Consider the following 16,143-nt stretch of genomic DNA (forward strand, 5'->3'; position numbering starts at 1 on the left):
TCTGTTTCTCTCCCTGTGTCTCTCTCTCAAAAATAAATAAAACATTAAAAAAAGAGTGAAAAGAACACAGAAAAAAGGTGGAGGAAAACACAGTAAAATAGGAATAATGGTTTTATTTGAGTGGCGGTATGAATGGACAGTTCTCTCCTATTCAGGTGTAGTTCCTAAACTTTCTGTAATGGAAACTGTAATAGAAACAAAAATGCCCCTGAGCCTGTGTGTGTGGTGACTGTGGGAAGGTGTCGGCTGGAAAAATCTAGCGTCAGGTTTCTGGGGAGGTGAGAACTCAGGAGCTTGGGCCGGCCTGCCTGTGAGTGAGTGAAGACAGAACTTTGGGTTTGCCTTAGGGAGGACTCGTAACCCCAGTCTGGGCCTATCCTGGCACTCAGTGCCGTGCACCTGCAGACAGCCACTGCGGTCGAGGAGGGGCCGTTGGACATCAGTGTCGCCGCCCCCTTGGAGGGATGAGCGTCACCAGGATGAAGGGTCACAAGATTGTCCCGGAAGAAGCCCACCACCTTGCTGAGGGTGCTAGTCGTCTCTGGCTGAGTATGAGGTCGCCCCCACGTGGCTCCAGGCCTCCCCCTGACGTACAGGAATCCTGCTTTTTAGCCAACAACAGCCAGAAAGCACTCCTTGCTGAAAAACTAACACCAAAACAACTCCACTGTTCCAGACTCCCAGACGTTGGCCTTCTGACAGTGAAAAGGGAACCAGGATTTATTCAGCTCCCCTCATTACATCAACGTGATCAAATACATCCTAAGACCGAACCTCTCATCTGAAGTGATTTAGTCATTACTGAAGCAATGTTACCCACCAACACCCTTCTTGGGAGAAAGACATCATTTTGATATTGGTACAGTTTCAAATATTCAAGGATGGCCTGTGCTGTGCAACAGAAAACCGTGAAGTCTTTGTCCCATAAATATTTCGGAATGATGATTAGGGCAATCAATTTAGACACGCTCGATGCTGTTGCTGAAAGTCAGGCCAGAATGTGCCTGTGTGCCATGAAGTCGCAACCGTCTGGAAGTCTGGAGGGTGTGTCGGCCTGGTAGATGGGTGAATCAGAAGATCGGCATGGATGTTTATTGTAATGTTCTGCAATAGGAGGAAAAGCCTTCTCTGCATTTCACTGCCTCCTAATAGAGGACAGCCTGGATCATCACCACAAATGTCCACTGCGGGATCTGACGATAGACTGGGAAGGGAAGTGAGAGCTTAGGTGTCTTATTGGTTTCCTATTGCCGCATCACAGATCACTCTGAGATTTAGTGGCTTCAAATGACAGTGAGCATTATGTCACGTGACTCCTGTGGTGCAGGAATATGGGCGTTTCACTGGGTGGGCTTTGATTGGGTCTCACAAGGTGTCGTGGTCAAGATGCTGCCCGGGGCCGAAGTCATCCGAAGGTTTGACTGGGGCTGGTGGACCCACTCTCAAGGTGGGCCATATGGCCGGCCAGTTGGTGCTGGCTGTTGGCAGGAGGCCTCAGTTCTTCCCCATTTGGGTCTCTTCATCGGGCCGCTTTAGGGAGCTCACAACCTGGCTGCCAGTTTCCCCCAGAGCCAGCAATCTAAGAGAGCAGGATGGAAGCACAGTGCCTTTTATGACTGCATCTCAGAGGCCACGCACCGTCATTTCCTCAGTATCTTGTCAGTTGCACAGCTCATCCCGTTCTGTGGCGGAGGGGACTGTGTGAGGCCATGAACACCAGGAGGCAGGAGGCATTGGGAGCCCTCTTAGAAGCTGGCTGTCACGGGTGTCCTGCTGTAGGCATGCGCGTTTCATTCACAGTATGATGGATGAAGCCAGGGAGCGGGTTTATGTGCTCCTCCTTGCTGTCAGCTGGCCCCTTTGCCGCGTTCTGCCTGCCCAAGGGATCCCTATCTTTGCCTTCTAGCTTACCACTTCTGTCTTTTGGGAGCTGGGAAACGTCATCATTGAGCCTGTTCAGACTACCATCAAGTAAGTAAATGGGCTCAAGGTGTAGGCCCTGTGGATCGATAAGACCAATAGCAAGGACTTGATAAACTTCTATGTGGGTGCAGGGACCTTACTCTTGGCGTGAGCTGGACTCTGAGAGGCGTGCTTCCTCCTCAGCTAGCTTTGTAGTACTGATTCTGTGGATGACTGTGCAAACTCCATGCCTTGTTTATTTTTTTTAATTTTTTTTTTTACATTTATTTATTTTTGAGACAGAGAGAGAGAGAGAGCATGAACAGGCGAGGGTCAGAGAAAGAGGGAGACACAGAATCTGAAACAGGCTCCAGGCTCTGAGCCGTCAGCACAGAGCCCGATGCGGGGCTCGAACCCACAGACCGTGAGATCATGACCTGAGCCGAAGTCGGACGCTCAACCGACTGAGCCACCCAGGCGCCCCTCCATGCCTCGTTTAGAAAGAAAGTGGAGTCAGAGACATCCGGCTTCTCTATCGGGCCAACATAAAATTCACTACTAGAACAGTAGAGGTGTCATTTGGTTTATTTTTAGAACAACAAGTATGGAAGTGTTATTATAATCCCCTGTACTGGCTATTGGACAGAAAATTGAAAAGATGAACTTCAGAGAGTTTTATAACAGTTCTGAATTATGAAGTGAGTTGGCCTCAGTAGCTCTAGTTCAGGATTCCCACCTCTCTTTGCTGACGAAATGAGATCACAGATGTAAACGTGCTTGGAATGCATCTGTGCTTGAGCATTTTTCCCCCAGCTTATGTGCGAATCAAGAATGGCAGAGATGTGCTCAGGGCTCCATTTATCCTGAAGTAGCGTCGTTTTTGGTGTGGTTTGATCCCATTCAGGACTTGAATCACGCACAACACCCTACTGTTACCTGCTTGACTTGGAGCCACGCCGCCATCACGCCATCCCCGACCTGTAAAGGAATTGTGCTCCGGACGTTGGTGTTTCAGGACGGCGTGGCGTGCACTAGGCTCATCCTGTGATGTCGTGTGTTTTGAGTGCATTGTAGTTGGCAGGCTGTCTGTGGTGTATCTTGCCTTCTGTATATTTCTGTTTTGATGTTGACTCTAACATCTAAAAACTATGTATAAAATGGAGACAAATTACAATCTGTTCCATTCTGATGGCGCTTATCAGTTTCTAAATGCTACTGGGAGAGACAGAGCCTTGTTGTCGAACCAGTTTGGGGAAATAACATGTTCAGAATTCATCCTGGTCTTGTGAGGTTTGGCCGTGGTTGTGGTATCTCACTTTCCTGGGGCCAAGGACTTGAACAGAAGATGTGGGAAGATTGAGGTGGTGAAATTTAGGTTATCGGATTCCCATGCATACCAGTCAGTGTGCATTTATAGAGACGACCGAAGAGATAGCTGCCCAGACTCAGACAATTATAAGGTGTGGCCTGTTTCATCCAACAGCTGTCTTGTCAATCATTGTGATCATGGGATGTGGGGGAGGGGACGTTCTCCCTAAAGAAACCCATCTGGAAACCTTTTGTGTATCTATGTCAAGCCAAGGTTTCCTTAATCAATTGTGCTTCAAGGAGAGAGGTCTGTAGACAATGCGCTTTTGTTGTTTTTCTCCAGAAAACAAAAAAGGACCCTTGGCAATTTCTGCCTCCTACTGTATAAGGAATACAGGCAGTATTTATTTAGTAGGTATCTCCTTGTATTGTCGCCACGCGTGCTGGGCTTTTTGCATTTGGTCAGTGGTTAATGTTTCACTCCTTAACTTCTGATGCCCGGTAGGTGAAACTTACCAATACATTTCAGATAGATTTAAGCTGTAATGCATGCAAACCGTTGTGTGTGTGTGTGGGGGGGGCATCTGTAAAGGAATGAGAACAAAACACAGGTGTCCTCTTGTAGAAGGTTCCAGTGTCATCAGCTCATTAAACGTAGTGCTTGGAAGAAGATGCTCGTTTACCTGTTTTGTAACTGTCCATATCTCTTTTCGCTGCTATTTAAAGTTGCACTTTGACATAGGAATGCTTTTAACTGCAAGCGTACAGATATTGTTGCTGATTATTATTTGGGCAAAGCCAGTCAGTTAATTTTCCACCTAAATAGTTGGAGCAAAGGCAGTCAATTAGATGAGATAATATCTAATTTTGTATTCAAATCTAATTCTGGAGTCGATTCAAGCCAACGTACACGAAATTGACCTGACTTTCAAATTTGCTTTCATAATTTTATTTTGCAGGATAACAAAGCCATTGACCTTTGCCGATTGTGTTGGGGATGAACTTCCTTTAGGATGGGAAACTGTATATGATAAGCAAATTGGAATTTATTACATGGACCACATAAATAGTAAGTAGACTGCCACATTTGAGTTATTACATGTGAATGAGTTTTCATGTTGATCTCAGAGATGCTAAGAACTCTTTTTGTACAGCTAAAACAATCATTACTATCCGATGCGGCATTGGACTGGATTTTATAAATGTAACCTGAAGTTTTTGTTTGTTGAGTTCTTCAGAAAGTGAAGTGGTTACGTAGCTACCTTGCTTGTGTGTTGCTCCGAACTGCACGGAAAATGTTGAATGGAGAGTTTTAATGGCTAATAGAAGGACTACGTTTCCCAGGCAGTCTGGAAATAGAAAGATCTTTCATAATGAGAAGGTTGTTTATTGCAAAGCGGAGCTTACGGGTTCTTGGAACAATGAACACCCAAGTGATTACCTTACCTTCATTTTGTCTTACACATTTAATTTTAACTTGAATACACCAAACCTTTTTGATCTTTGGGGAGGGTGAAAACTGTGTAGAGACCACAGCTAAAATAAGGGTCCCTGGACCTCGCAAGCTTTCTTCAAAGAACCGTTTAGAGCAGTGGCTCTCCATCGGGGCTGGTTTTGTCTCCCGGGACGACTTGGCAGTGTCCAGAGGCCTTGTCCATGGTCACGCCTGGGAGAGGTGCTGCGGCGTCCAGTGAGCAGAGGTTGGGCGGGGGGTGCCGTTGAACTCTGTCTGCTGGTCAGGACAGCTCCCCGAAACGGCAGTGGTGCCGAGGTCGACACACCCTGGTTCACAAGCTCCATTGTATCAGAGATCTGTTCTCCACCGCTCGCTCTCGGCTTGCTGCACTTTCGTCAGCCCTCCTCGATCTGGCCCGGCTGGGACCCACTTGTCACTCAGATTCCCGCTTTTTACTCCCTCCCGGCTTCATTCTAGCTACCCTCAGTGTTTCTGTCGTTCGACATTTTTCATTCCTCAGGACACCAAGCACGGCTTCCCCTCAGCGTGTTTTCTGTCCTTCAGTTTATTAAGTGTGGGGGTGCCCGGGGGGCCCGAAGACTCGCGATGCCTGCCACGTGAGTGATTTGTAGCTCTTTCTGGTCCCACGGCTTCTCCTGTCCCGTAGTGCAGTCAGCCCAGGTTGGTGTCTTCAGGGCCGATTCTTGCCTGTCTCTTCCAGCCCAGCCTCCCGAGTCGGCGTTTGGAAACCCGAGTGGCGAGGCTTCCTTTCTCAGTCCCCGGGCAGTGGAATTTCTGGTGCCTGGCGGTCAGCCTTGCCCTTGATTGTGGCTCTTACCCCAAGACTGGGCAGTGGGGATAAGTACTGCCCCAGACGGGGCCCCGGCCCGTCTGCCCTGTCAGGTAGTTACCCAAGTGGCAGGAGGGCTTCTGGGTAAATCCACCACCCAGCGGACAGGGCGCTGTCCTTAGCGAGGCTCCAGCTGCGGATGGCCCTCCCTGTAGCCCCAGCCGACCTGGTGTCTCACGGCAGTGTGTGTTCAAGGTGTCTTGCTGTCTGGGCTTGCCCTCCCAGCTGCTGGAGGGCAGCTCCTGCAGGTGAGGGCCTCTGCTACAGGTGAGGGGCCGCTCCCGCAGTTGAGGGATGCTTTCGCAGGTGAGGGATGCTCCCACAGGTCAGCGATGCTCCTGCAGGTGGGGGCCGCTCCCGCAGGTGAGGGATGTTCCCGCAGGTGGGGGCCACTCCCGTAGGGGAGGGATGTTCCCGCAGGTGAGGGATGTTCCCCGCAGGTGAGAGATGCTCCCGCAGGTGGGGGATGTTCCCGCAGGTGAGGGCTGCTCCCACAGGTGAGGGATGTTCCCGCAGGTGAGAGATGCTCCCGCAGGTGGGGGATGTTCCCGCAGGTGAGGGCCACTCCCACAGGTGAGGGATGTTCCTGCAGGTGAGAGATGCTCCCGCAGGTGGGGACCGCTCCCACAGGTGGGGGATGTTCCCGCAGGTTAGAGATGCTCCTGCAGGTGAGGGCCACTCCCACAGGTGAGGGATGTTCCTGCAGGTGAGAGATGCTCCCGCAGGTGGGGACCGCTCCCACAGGTGGGGGATGTTCCCGCAGGTGGGGGCCACTCCCGTAGGTGAGAGATGCTCCCACAGGTGAGGGATGTTCCCATAGGTGGGGTCCACTCCCGTAGGTGAGGGATGGTCCCACAGGTGAGGGCCGCTCCCACAGGTGAGGGATGTTCCCGCAGGTGAGAGATGGTCCCACAGGTGAGGGCTGCTCCTGCAGGTGAGGGATGTTCCCGCAGGTGAGAGATGCTCCCGCGGGTGGGGGCCGCTCCCGCAGATGGGGGATGTTCCCGCAGGTGGGGGTCGCTGCACCGTGGGCCCAGGCATATGCTCACTGCGGCTTCCTCATCAATCTTTGGCCTCCCTGGGCCCAGGTGCTATTACTAAATGGCAGAGGCATCTGCCTTACACAATCTTTCCGGAAAGCCAGCCTGCCACTGAGGTCCTGGACCCGTTCTGGCTCGCCTCTCTCGTAAACCCAACTTGCTCATCCCTGTGTGCCCCCTTCTTTGCTGTGGGCATTCGTTGCTCACCTGCTCACTGTCACGGCGACTGTTTTAGAGCACCTTTCTGTGCTGGCCCTGGGGACACAGGGCCCAAAGTGAGACCCAGTGCGCACCTCAAGGATTCCACATGACGCTCTAGACGTGGCCTTGAACCCAAAAACTGAGTAGTCACCGTGGACTTTCTTCCAGTCACTGTGAGTATAAGTGGGGTGACTCAGCACCGTGGGTGATGCTGGTGAAGACATCAGCTCCGGGATCACACCGCCTCCTCTCTCAGAGAACCCAACTCTTTTGTTTTTTTCTTGCAGGAACAAGAAAGGTTATTATTATTGCAATAGTTTGTACATGGAGGGCCAAACAGCACATTCCAGAAAACTTGCTCCCCAGAACCCAACTCTTCATAGCACAATTTTAAAACTCTTTAAAGGCACAGCACCCAGAGAGTCAGATATTAAATTGGAACCGTGCAGGTGGGCAGTAGGGTGTGAGGGACCAGAGGGACCCTGGTTGACCACCTTCAAGGTTCCCAAGACCCTCCGGGGCACTGGACAGAGTGCAGGCAGTGCTGGTGGGCCGCAGCGGGTCTCACTGCCACACACAGGCGTCGGGGACACCCGGCAGTTACAGATGTGATTGGGCCCCGTCCTGGGCCCGCTGAATGTGAGCTCTGGGACTCGGTCAGGACCCTGATCGTTGTCGTTATATTTGGTTTCTTATCGTCTAGCGTGGGCTTTTGAGGCCTGGAGAGGCTGTCCAGTAGGGGCCTAGAGTGGCAGTGTGAAAGGGGCGGTGGGTGTCGAAGGAAGGGGGTTTAAAGGGAGAACTTACTTGAAACATCCTAGCAAGCTCTTGTGTGTGCATGTGTGTGTGTGGGGGGGTATGTGTGTGTGTGTCTGTGGTAAAGAGCACATGACATAAAATTTACTTTTTAACCGTTTTGAGGTGAAATCCACAAAACCGAAAATTAGCCATTTTAAAGTGTGGAGTTCAGCGGCGTTTGGTGCGTTCACTGTTGGACAGCCACTGCCCCTCTCTAGTTGCAGAACATTCCACCCCCCTCCCCCAGAGTCAAACCTGGAACCCATTAGCAGCCACTCCCCCTCTCCCCTCCAGCCTCCCAGCCCCTGGCCACCACTAAATCTCCTTTCTGTCTCTCTGGAGTTGCCTCTTCTGGACATTTCACGTAGATGGGATCCTACGCTGTGTGACATTTCGCGTCTGACCTCTTCCACCCCACGGGATGTGTTCGAGGTCCTTCCGCGCTGTAGCCGGAAGCAGCACTTCATTCCCTGTCGTGGCCGAATGACCTTCCATCATGCGGATGGGTCCTGCTTTATTTATCCCCTCATCAGTTGCTGGACTTAGGCTTGTTTCCACCTTGTTGGCTGTTGCCGTAGAGCTGACCGAGCACACTTTATTCTGTTTTACTTATTTATGAAGATCTGATTGGCTTTATTACATGTTTCGTGAATCAGGCAGCACCCCTTCTCACAAATAGAGGGGAGCTCCCCAAGCCGCTTTAAATGAATTATTTTGCATGTTTGTGTAAGATTGGGGTACTCCTGTACTCTGCACTCCTGTGCCAGCAGCCTGCACGTATTTACCAATGTGTCATGGTTGTAACAGAGCCACCATAGCCTGGGGTCTCTAAATTTGGAACAGGGACACCGCTTTGCAGTTTTTATTTGATTTAGGGCAACGCTTCGGTTGACATCTCCCCGTTAGATTTGTGGCGGTGGAGGAGGGGAGCGTCTCCCAAGTCTGGGGGTCTTGCCTGTATGCTCAGTCTGCCGCCTCAGTCTCAGGCTCTGATTTTGGGACCGTTGTCCCCTGCCTGTGGAGCGGACTCCCCTTCCTGCCGCTCGTTTGGTGCTTCTGCGGTCAGCAGTTAGTGATGGCCTTGCCTTGGGTTTCAGATGAAGGAAAAGATCCTGAGAATATAATGATGACCGAGGCTCCGTGCCTGCCTTTGAGGGGCTTGTAGTTTGGGGGGCAGGAAACAGAAATGTGAAAACGGTCACGTGCCCAGTGCCAAGAACTGCAGTCCCAGCCGTCGTGGAGAGACATTACGTGCTTGCAGGGGCGGGGCAGGCTTCAGAAAGGAGGTGCTTTGGCAAAGGCACTCAGAAGACGGTAGGGTTTCCTGGTGGGGCGGAAGAGGACGCAAGCAGCATGAACAAATGCAGACAGCCTGTTTCGAGGACGTCTTGGTTGGGGGAGGACAGAAACTAGGAGTGAAGCTGGCAAGTTAGTTTCGGGACTCCGGCGTCATGAGGAGGATATTGCCTTGAAAGACGTTCGTGTGTTAAAGAATCAGAAGCCGAGTTAGGAAGGCGACTCTGGTGAGCGCACTGAGGAGGCAGGATGCCTGCGTGGGTTTCGGAGAGGGGTCGTGAGGATCTGATTGAACTTAGGGGAGATGGAGAGAAGGGCATGTCGTCAGCCATGATTGTTTCTAGGGGGCAGGAAGCACCAGTTCTTGGTGGCCCGCAGAGAATTCTGGGTGAGGGAGAAGAGCAGGTGTTCTCTGAGGATGGGTCCCAGGTTGGCCAAGTGGGTGGATCTGGATGATGCTGCTCACGTCGAGAGGGGGCAGAAGGAGAAGCAGGTGACTGCTGTGTCCCTGTTGGCGTCAGTTGAGGGTTTGGTGGTGAACGGGCGCCATGTGAGAATGAGTTCTGCCTCGGACGAATGACTCAGAATTCCTCTGGCTCCGTCCGGGTGGAGATCTACCTAGGAGGCAGCCGGAAGAAAAATGGGAACTCAGGAGAGAGGCTGGAGCCAGAGGGAGGCATGCGCCTCCCACGGAGAGTGAGAAAGCCAGAGTGGAAGATGGTGGGGGGGGGGGGGTGGGATTTATGGGTGGGAGGAGACAAGGAAGTTCACGAAGAACACAGAGGGGCTGCAGGTCTGGTGCAGAGGCCCGACGAAGGGGAGCAGCCAAGTCATAGGGCATTCTGGGTCAGAGAAGTCGGTGACCAGAAGGTTGGGAGTAGCCATTAGTTTGACAGTGGAGAGCTCATTTGGGTTCATCCCCGCCAATGTTTGTTCGCAGTGTGAACAGTTGTCTGGTATCGTCTCCTCCGTGGGAAACTTCTTATCCCTAGAGTTTTCTTCTCGTTCCAACTGTGGATCTACAAACGGCAGGGGTTCCACGCTTCAGGAAGCTTCGTTATGAGGTCGCTTCCATAACGTACATCCCGCCAATGAGTTGATTTTCGTATCAGCCAGTCACGTGACTGCGTGACTGTTGGTCAACCTCAAGACCTTACTTGTAAGTCACTTACGTTCTCGCCCTTTTAATTTCAGAGCTTACCCAGATTGAGGATCCCAGAGAACAGTGGAGGCGAGAGCAGGAACGGATGCTGAAGGAGTATTTGATCGTGGCCCAGGAGGCTCTCAATGCCAAGAAAGAAATCTACCAGATTAAGCAGCAGCGGTTCGAGCTGGCCCAGGAGGAATACCAGCAGCTGCACAAAATGTGTGAGGACGACAGCCGCTCGTACGCTAGCTGTGAGTTGACTGTCCCCCGTGGGTAATGCGCGGCTTCGGAAGCCGCCTCTCCGCCGGCTTACTGCACACACCGAACTTGACTCGGGCAAGACGGCTCCGTAAAGTTTCTAACCGCGTATCGTTAGGTCGTCGGTATTTTGCTCTGGAATCGGGTGTCTTCCGTTAGCCACTCCTTTAGTGGGTATTTACCAAGTGCTTGCCCTGTGCCCAGGCACCGTGATGCGGCGGAGCCTGAGGAAGCAGAGGTCCCTGCCCTCATCGCATCACATTCAGGTGGGGAAGGTAGAAGAGCAACAAGCAGATTTCAGGCAGCAGCACGAAACGACCTCGTGTCTCGTGTTTGTCAGTGCGGAAAAGGGCTTCACTCGGAGCCCTCCGCCACCGATAGGGCGTGTTAGGGGTGATCCCCGGGAGGGCTGCGCAGTGGTTTCGTTGATCCTGCGTGGAAAGACTCGGGAGCCATCACGTGTGTCAAGCACCTGTCCCTCTGTAGAGTCCTGTCTGGGGCGGCACGCTGAAGGCGGAGGAACTCAGCGTAACCCAGAAGATCGGGGGGACTCCCCGCCTCCGATGGATGCGCACTGGTTCTCAAAAGGAATCCCTCTTCGTTTTAGAGGTTACTGGACGTGGGCTCCCATCTCATTAGTACTCGGCGGATGCTCAGGTATTGAAGGAGCCCGGTCCCGTCTCAGAAACCAAAGCATCTCGTTACCGACACAGTCAGTCACTGCTTGAGCCAGTCTCTTCCCCACAGCGCCGTCACACTTAACAGTCCACCACAGGTGCACATGGCCGTGACCGTTCTGGGTGCCCGTGAGCTCGGGAAGAATGCGTGGAGGTGCTACGACTAGGTTTTGTGTGATAACAACCTGAGTCTCGTTGAGACACGGGAAGCCTTAACCTGTGACGTGGCCACCATGTTGCCAGGTACTTGGCTCTGGCGAATAATAAAGACACAGTCAGAGCTTTGTTCTGTGTTGCGAGTCAGAATGGAGTTAAGGCCGAGGGGCCATAGGTCTTTTTTTTATTGCAGCTGCTGTTGAAGGTGAATACGCCTTACAAGCTGTGGGGAAGCGAGGGGTGGGGGTTCCCCTCTGTAACAGGAACTGAAGACAGTGCTATCACATGTCCCGAGAGAAGGTCAGGACCCAAGTATAATGCTGTGTTGTTTCCAGCTTGTCTTATCTCTTGTTCTTTGGATATTGATATCTACTAGGTTTTTTTGTTTGTTTGTTTTTGTTTTAACTGTTCATCAGAACGCAGTGCTCAGCTCAGTGCGAATTTTTAGAGGTTGGTTTCCTATCTCCATAGTTTCTTTTTTTATAATGTCTTTCTCTGATTTTGGTATCAGGCCTCACAGAACGAATTGGGAAGTGTTCCCTCCTCCTGTTTTTGGAAGGAGTTTGTGTGGGATTGGTATTTGATAGAATTTGATAGAATTCACCAGAAAAGCCATCTGGATCTTGAGTTCTTTGTGGGAGTGTTTGGAACTATAAATTCAATGTCTTTTATGTCTTTTATAGACATAAGGCTATTCAGATGTTTGTTTCTTATTTTTTTTTTAATTTTTTTTAATGTTTATTTATTTTTGAGAGAGAGCATGAGAGGCAGAGAGGCAGAGAGAGAAGGAGACACAGAGCCTGAAGCAGGCTCCAAGCTCTGAGCTGTCAGCACAGAGCCTGATGCGGGGCTCGAACTCACAGACCGTGAGATCATGACCTGAGCCGAAGTCGGAGCCCAACCAATTGAGCCACCCAGGCGCCCCTTTTTGTTTCTTCATAAATCAGTTTTAGTATTTGTGTGTTTCAAGGAATTCGTCTATTTCATGGAATCCAAAAGTCAGCAAACTTTTCTACCAAGGGTTAGATAGTAAATATTTTAGGCTTTGTGGGCCACAAGGTCTCAGCTGCCACTACTCAACCCTGTTGTTATAATGCAGAAGCAGCCAGAGATAATACATGAACGAATATGTGTGGGTTGTTCTGATAAAGTGTGAACACAGGTAACAAGTTTGATTTGGCCTGCAGGGAGATTTGCCGACTGCCGAGCCAAGTTGTCAAGTTTATAAAGTTGGTCGTCAAGTTTATAAAGTTTGTAGAATTCCCTTACGGTTCATTTAAGATCTAGACACTCCTAGGTGGTGTCCTGTCTATCATTCCCAATGTTCCTAATTTGTGTCTTCTTTTTTTCCTCAGTGTAGCTAAACTTTTGTTGATTGTATTTGTCTTTATAATGAGCTGGCTTTTTTCCCCCTCCTATTTCTTATCTGTTTTCTATTTTATTGATTTCTCTTTATTATTTTTTCCTTCTTAGTTTGGCTTTATTCTGTTCTTCCTTTTCTAGCTTCCTAAAGTAGAAACGTAGACCATTGATTTTAGACCTTTCTTATTTTCTCACCTAACCTCTAAAAGGTATGAATTCTTCTCCAAGTGCAATTTTAATTTTTTTTTCAACGTTTATTTATTTTTGGGACAGAGAGAGACAGAGCATGAACAGGGGAGGGGCAGAGAGAGAGGGAGACACAGAATCGGAAACAGGCTCCAGGCTCCGAGCCATCAGCCCAGAGCCTGACGCGGGGCTCGAACTCCCGGACCGCGAGATCGTGACCTGGCTGAAGTCGGACGCTTAACCGACTGCGCCACCCAGGCGCCCCCTCCAAGTGCAATTTTAACTGCATGCCGCAGGTGTTGGTGTTTTCATTTTCAGTCAACCCAGATTGGCTGTTTCTTTTTGGGTTCTCTAAAAGCAAGTTGTTGGGACTTTTGAATGTTATGTTGCCGATTTCTAATGTAATTCCATTGTGGTCAGAAACTACACTATGTAAGATTTCAATGATTTGAAATCTATTGAGATGACTTTTAAGACCCAGCATATGGTCTCTCTTGGTGAGCTCATAGGATTAGAAGCCCATGGTGTTGGTACAGCGAGGTCACGCCTAGCTGCACCAGTGGCTTACAACTGTTCCTGAGAGCCTATGGTTAGCGATCTTAAGTCTTTTCGAAAGTTACTTAGTAGAAGCTACGCCGAACCATAGAAAATTGTTCTTTCTGTAGCTTAAAAAGGGCTGAATATAGGCAGTTTCATGTGATTCAGCCTAATGGAATGTTTCTTCCCAGTAGCCTTTAGGGACCTTATCTGTTCCATGGTTGGGTTTGATTAGATCTCCAAAGGCCCTCCGGTTGATTTTTCGTCTACGGATGGAATGGGGGAAGGACAGACCAGACAAATTTGGCAGGAACTTTCTTCCAGTGATTGAAGAGAAAAATCGCAGCAAGGGAAGATGTTTCTTACATGTTGCCTACGACCAGTGCAGCTGAGACTTCAGTCGTGGTGAACGTGGGGCCTCTGGACCTGAGCCTGTGAGGGTGCAAGTAGAGGAGGACCTTGGCGCATCCTGTTGGATTCCACACCCAGCCTTGGGGGAGGCGAGGGAGGAATCCCGGGCCAAAGCTGAGCCCCTGGATTAAGAGCATTCAGAACCTGTAGCCCTTAGCGATGGGATATCCCTCACCATCAGTTTTTGTATTTCCGTGGGCTTTGACATTTGGGCATGTAGGAAATCGCACTCGGTAATATTCCTTCCTGTGCTCCATAGAATTTTCCTAATGCCCAGCAAAAAGAGCTACTCAAGATGCCGTCCTGCGTGGTGCATGAAGAAACCTTCGGTAGAGGAAGCAGATGACTCTGGTGTTCACTTGACACTCTGAACCATGCCCATCAGAATCCTGACCTGCTAGAAGTCTCTGTGTAGACACAATCTCTGCATCCACTTGTATAAGTGGCCTTGGGGGCCAGATAGGGCCAGCCTGTTTTCATGAAGGGCTAGAGGTGCCAGTGGATTTTGCTGGGGCCTGTTGGCTCATCTGGGATAAGACGCCACATGGAATTGTAACGGACTTAATCCAAGTGCTTCACCAGGTTGCTGCTGCTCCTGGGGTTTCGACCAAGCTCTTTCAACTTGCCATTTAACCTGAACTACTAATTACGATGACAAAAACTCTGTTAGTGACTCAAATGAATTCTCTCTGACCACACCAGTCTCACACAGCCCAGATTGCTAGTCATCTAAAGCAGGGAGGCGTCTCCTTGCTCCGGTACTGGGAAAGGGATAACACTTGGACCTGTTTCTTGTTACTTCCTTCATTGGCAGTGACTTGAAGCGAAATGAACCAGTATTCAGTGAGCTAGAGTTTTCTGTGCATCGTTCGGATTGCAACATTACGAAGCACATGATGCTGTCTTTGTTGTACACATGAGAAGCAATACTGGGGAGGCGAGGTTACTTCTTCAAGGTCACATGCCTAGTAAATGGCAGACCTGGGATCTGAACCTAGATCTGTTTGTGCATGTAGCCTTCAGTGCTGCCTACTGTTTCCTAGGCATGGAAGAGGCAGCTCAAAGGAGCTAATTGTGTTTTTGAAACACTTTGCCCTCCTGTTGTTCAACTTATCTAGAAGTAAAGACCGATTATAAATTGACAAGGTCTCTGGCAAGTTTGCAACACTCAGAGGGGCGAGTGGGAGGCAGAGCACTTTCTATGTCTTGGCTTTCTTGTGGCCCATGGCAGGATTGCTAAACTATTCGTCTAGTTTCCAACAGATACTTACTCAGCACCTGGTATTGGTATGTCCCAAATGCTGGGGACACGATTTCTGTCTCCCTAATGGCTGATTGTAGGGAACAGTTAGGCAGTGATGGGGAACGGAGGAATTAACTAAAACAGCCACTTTTTAAAGTGTTCATTTCTTGATTTTTGAGAGAGAGAAAGAGAGCACAAGCAGGGGAGGGCCGGAGAGAGAAGGACAGAATCCCTAGCAGGCTCTGCACTGTCAGCACAGAGCCCGACGTGGGGCTCAATCTCACAAAGCGTGAGATCATGACCAAAGCTGAAATCGAGAGTCAGACGCTCAACTGACTGAGCCCCCCAGGCGCCCCAAAACCAGCCATTTTTAATATTGGAGCAGGAGGGCGGGAGGAAATGACGTGCATCTGTCCTATCCCCTTCACAGATTCCTCCCTGAGTTGTGGAAATCACTGGAATAAAACTCCATTCACTGGAGAGAAAAGATTCTGTGTCAATATTGGGCCGTCTGGTATCTAAGAATATCCAAACCTTGACCTTTTTCTGTCCCTGAGCAAAGCAAAAGCAGATGCTTGCTGGATTTGAGCGTACATGTCCCCGTGAGGCTAAAAACCCTACCCTACTCTATTTCTGGGAGCCGCCTGGTACCCGGGCCCATTTTGTTTGTAGAACACGGGGACAGAGCTGTTCTGCAGTGGGCTCGTTCTCTTTGAGCACACCGGTTCTCTTCCACAGTTCCATCCTGTCGTGTTCTCCTACTTTCTTCATGTCTTGTTTTGCTGGCAAAGGAGTTTTATTAAAATCTTTGTAGCAAAGGAACTTCTTGCCGCATTCATTATAACTATAAAAAATGAAAACAGAAAATGCTAAGAACTGGAGGTCTTTGTATTTCTTGACCTGAGTGGTTATGTTTGTATTTGCTTTGCATTAATTCATTGTTTTGTATGCTTCTCTTTATGTGTGTTATCCCCCCACCACAAAGCAGAAAGAAAAGCCAGGAGGAGCTACATGAAATTATTAACATTGCTCACATCTAGAGGTAGAAACAGGGAGGTCTTTTTCTTTTTTCAAACCTATTTTAAGATTTGTCTCTTGATTCCACGCGTTTATTTCATGCAGTGAGCAGAATTCTCTCTGGGTGAAGAGTGAATTGATATCTCATTTAGAGGAAGAAGATAGTTCTGTCTTGATTTGCCCTACTTTCTTCATTCTAATGTGCTCATCTCTTTGCCTTTCCCACTGAATATATTTGTTATGTCAGACGCTTTTATGCTAGAGTTAGTCTTTCAGTCTTCCTGAGAAACTTGAGCTC

The 16,143-nt window shown here is 49.7% G+C and overlaps 1 protein-coding gene across 2 annotated transcripts in view; it reads left to right on the forward strand.

Annotated features, from left to right (window-relative positions):
* The window catches only part of WWC3 (WWC family member 3), a 117,902-nt gene that overhangs the window by 37,946 nt on the left and 63,813 nt on the right, over positions 1–16,143 (forward strand). For both annotated transcript variants that reach the window (XM_027054649.2, XM_053202054.1), the window contains exons 2-3: positions 4,170–4,279; positions 10,046–10,249. In XM_027054649.2, the coding sequence (XP_026910450.2) occupies positions 4,170–4,279; positions 10,046–10,249 (314 nt within the window). The remainder of the gene's footprint in view (positions 1–4,169; positions 4,280–10,045; positions 10,250–16,143) is intronic.

Source organism: Acinonyx jubatus, chromosome X (genome assembly GCF_027475565.1).
Source record: "Acinonyx jubatus isolate Ajub_Pintada_27869175 chromosome X, VMU_Ajub_asm_v1.0, whole genome shotgun sequence".
In the NCBI taxonomy this organism is placed as follows: domain Eukaryota; kingdom Metazoa; phylum Chordata; class Mammalia; order Carnivora; family Felidae; genus Acinonyx; species Acinonyx jubatus.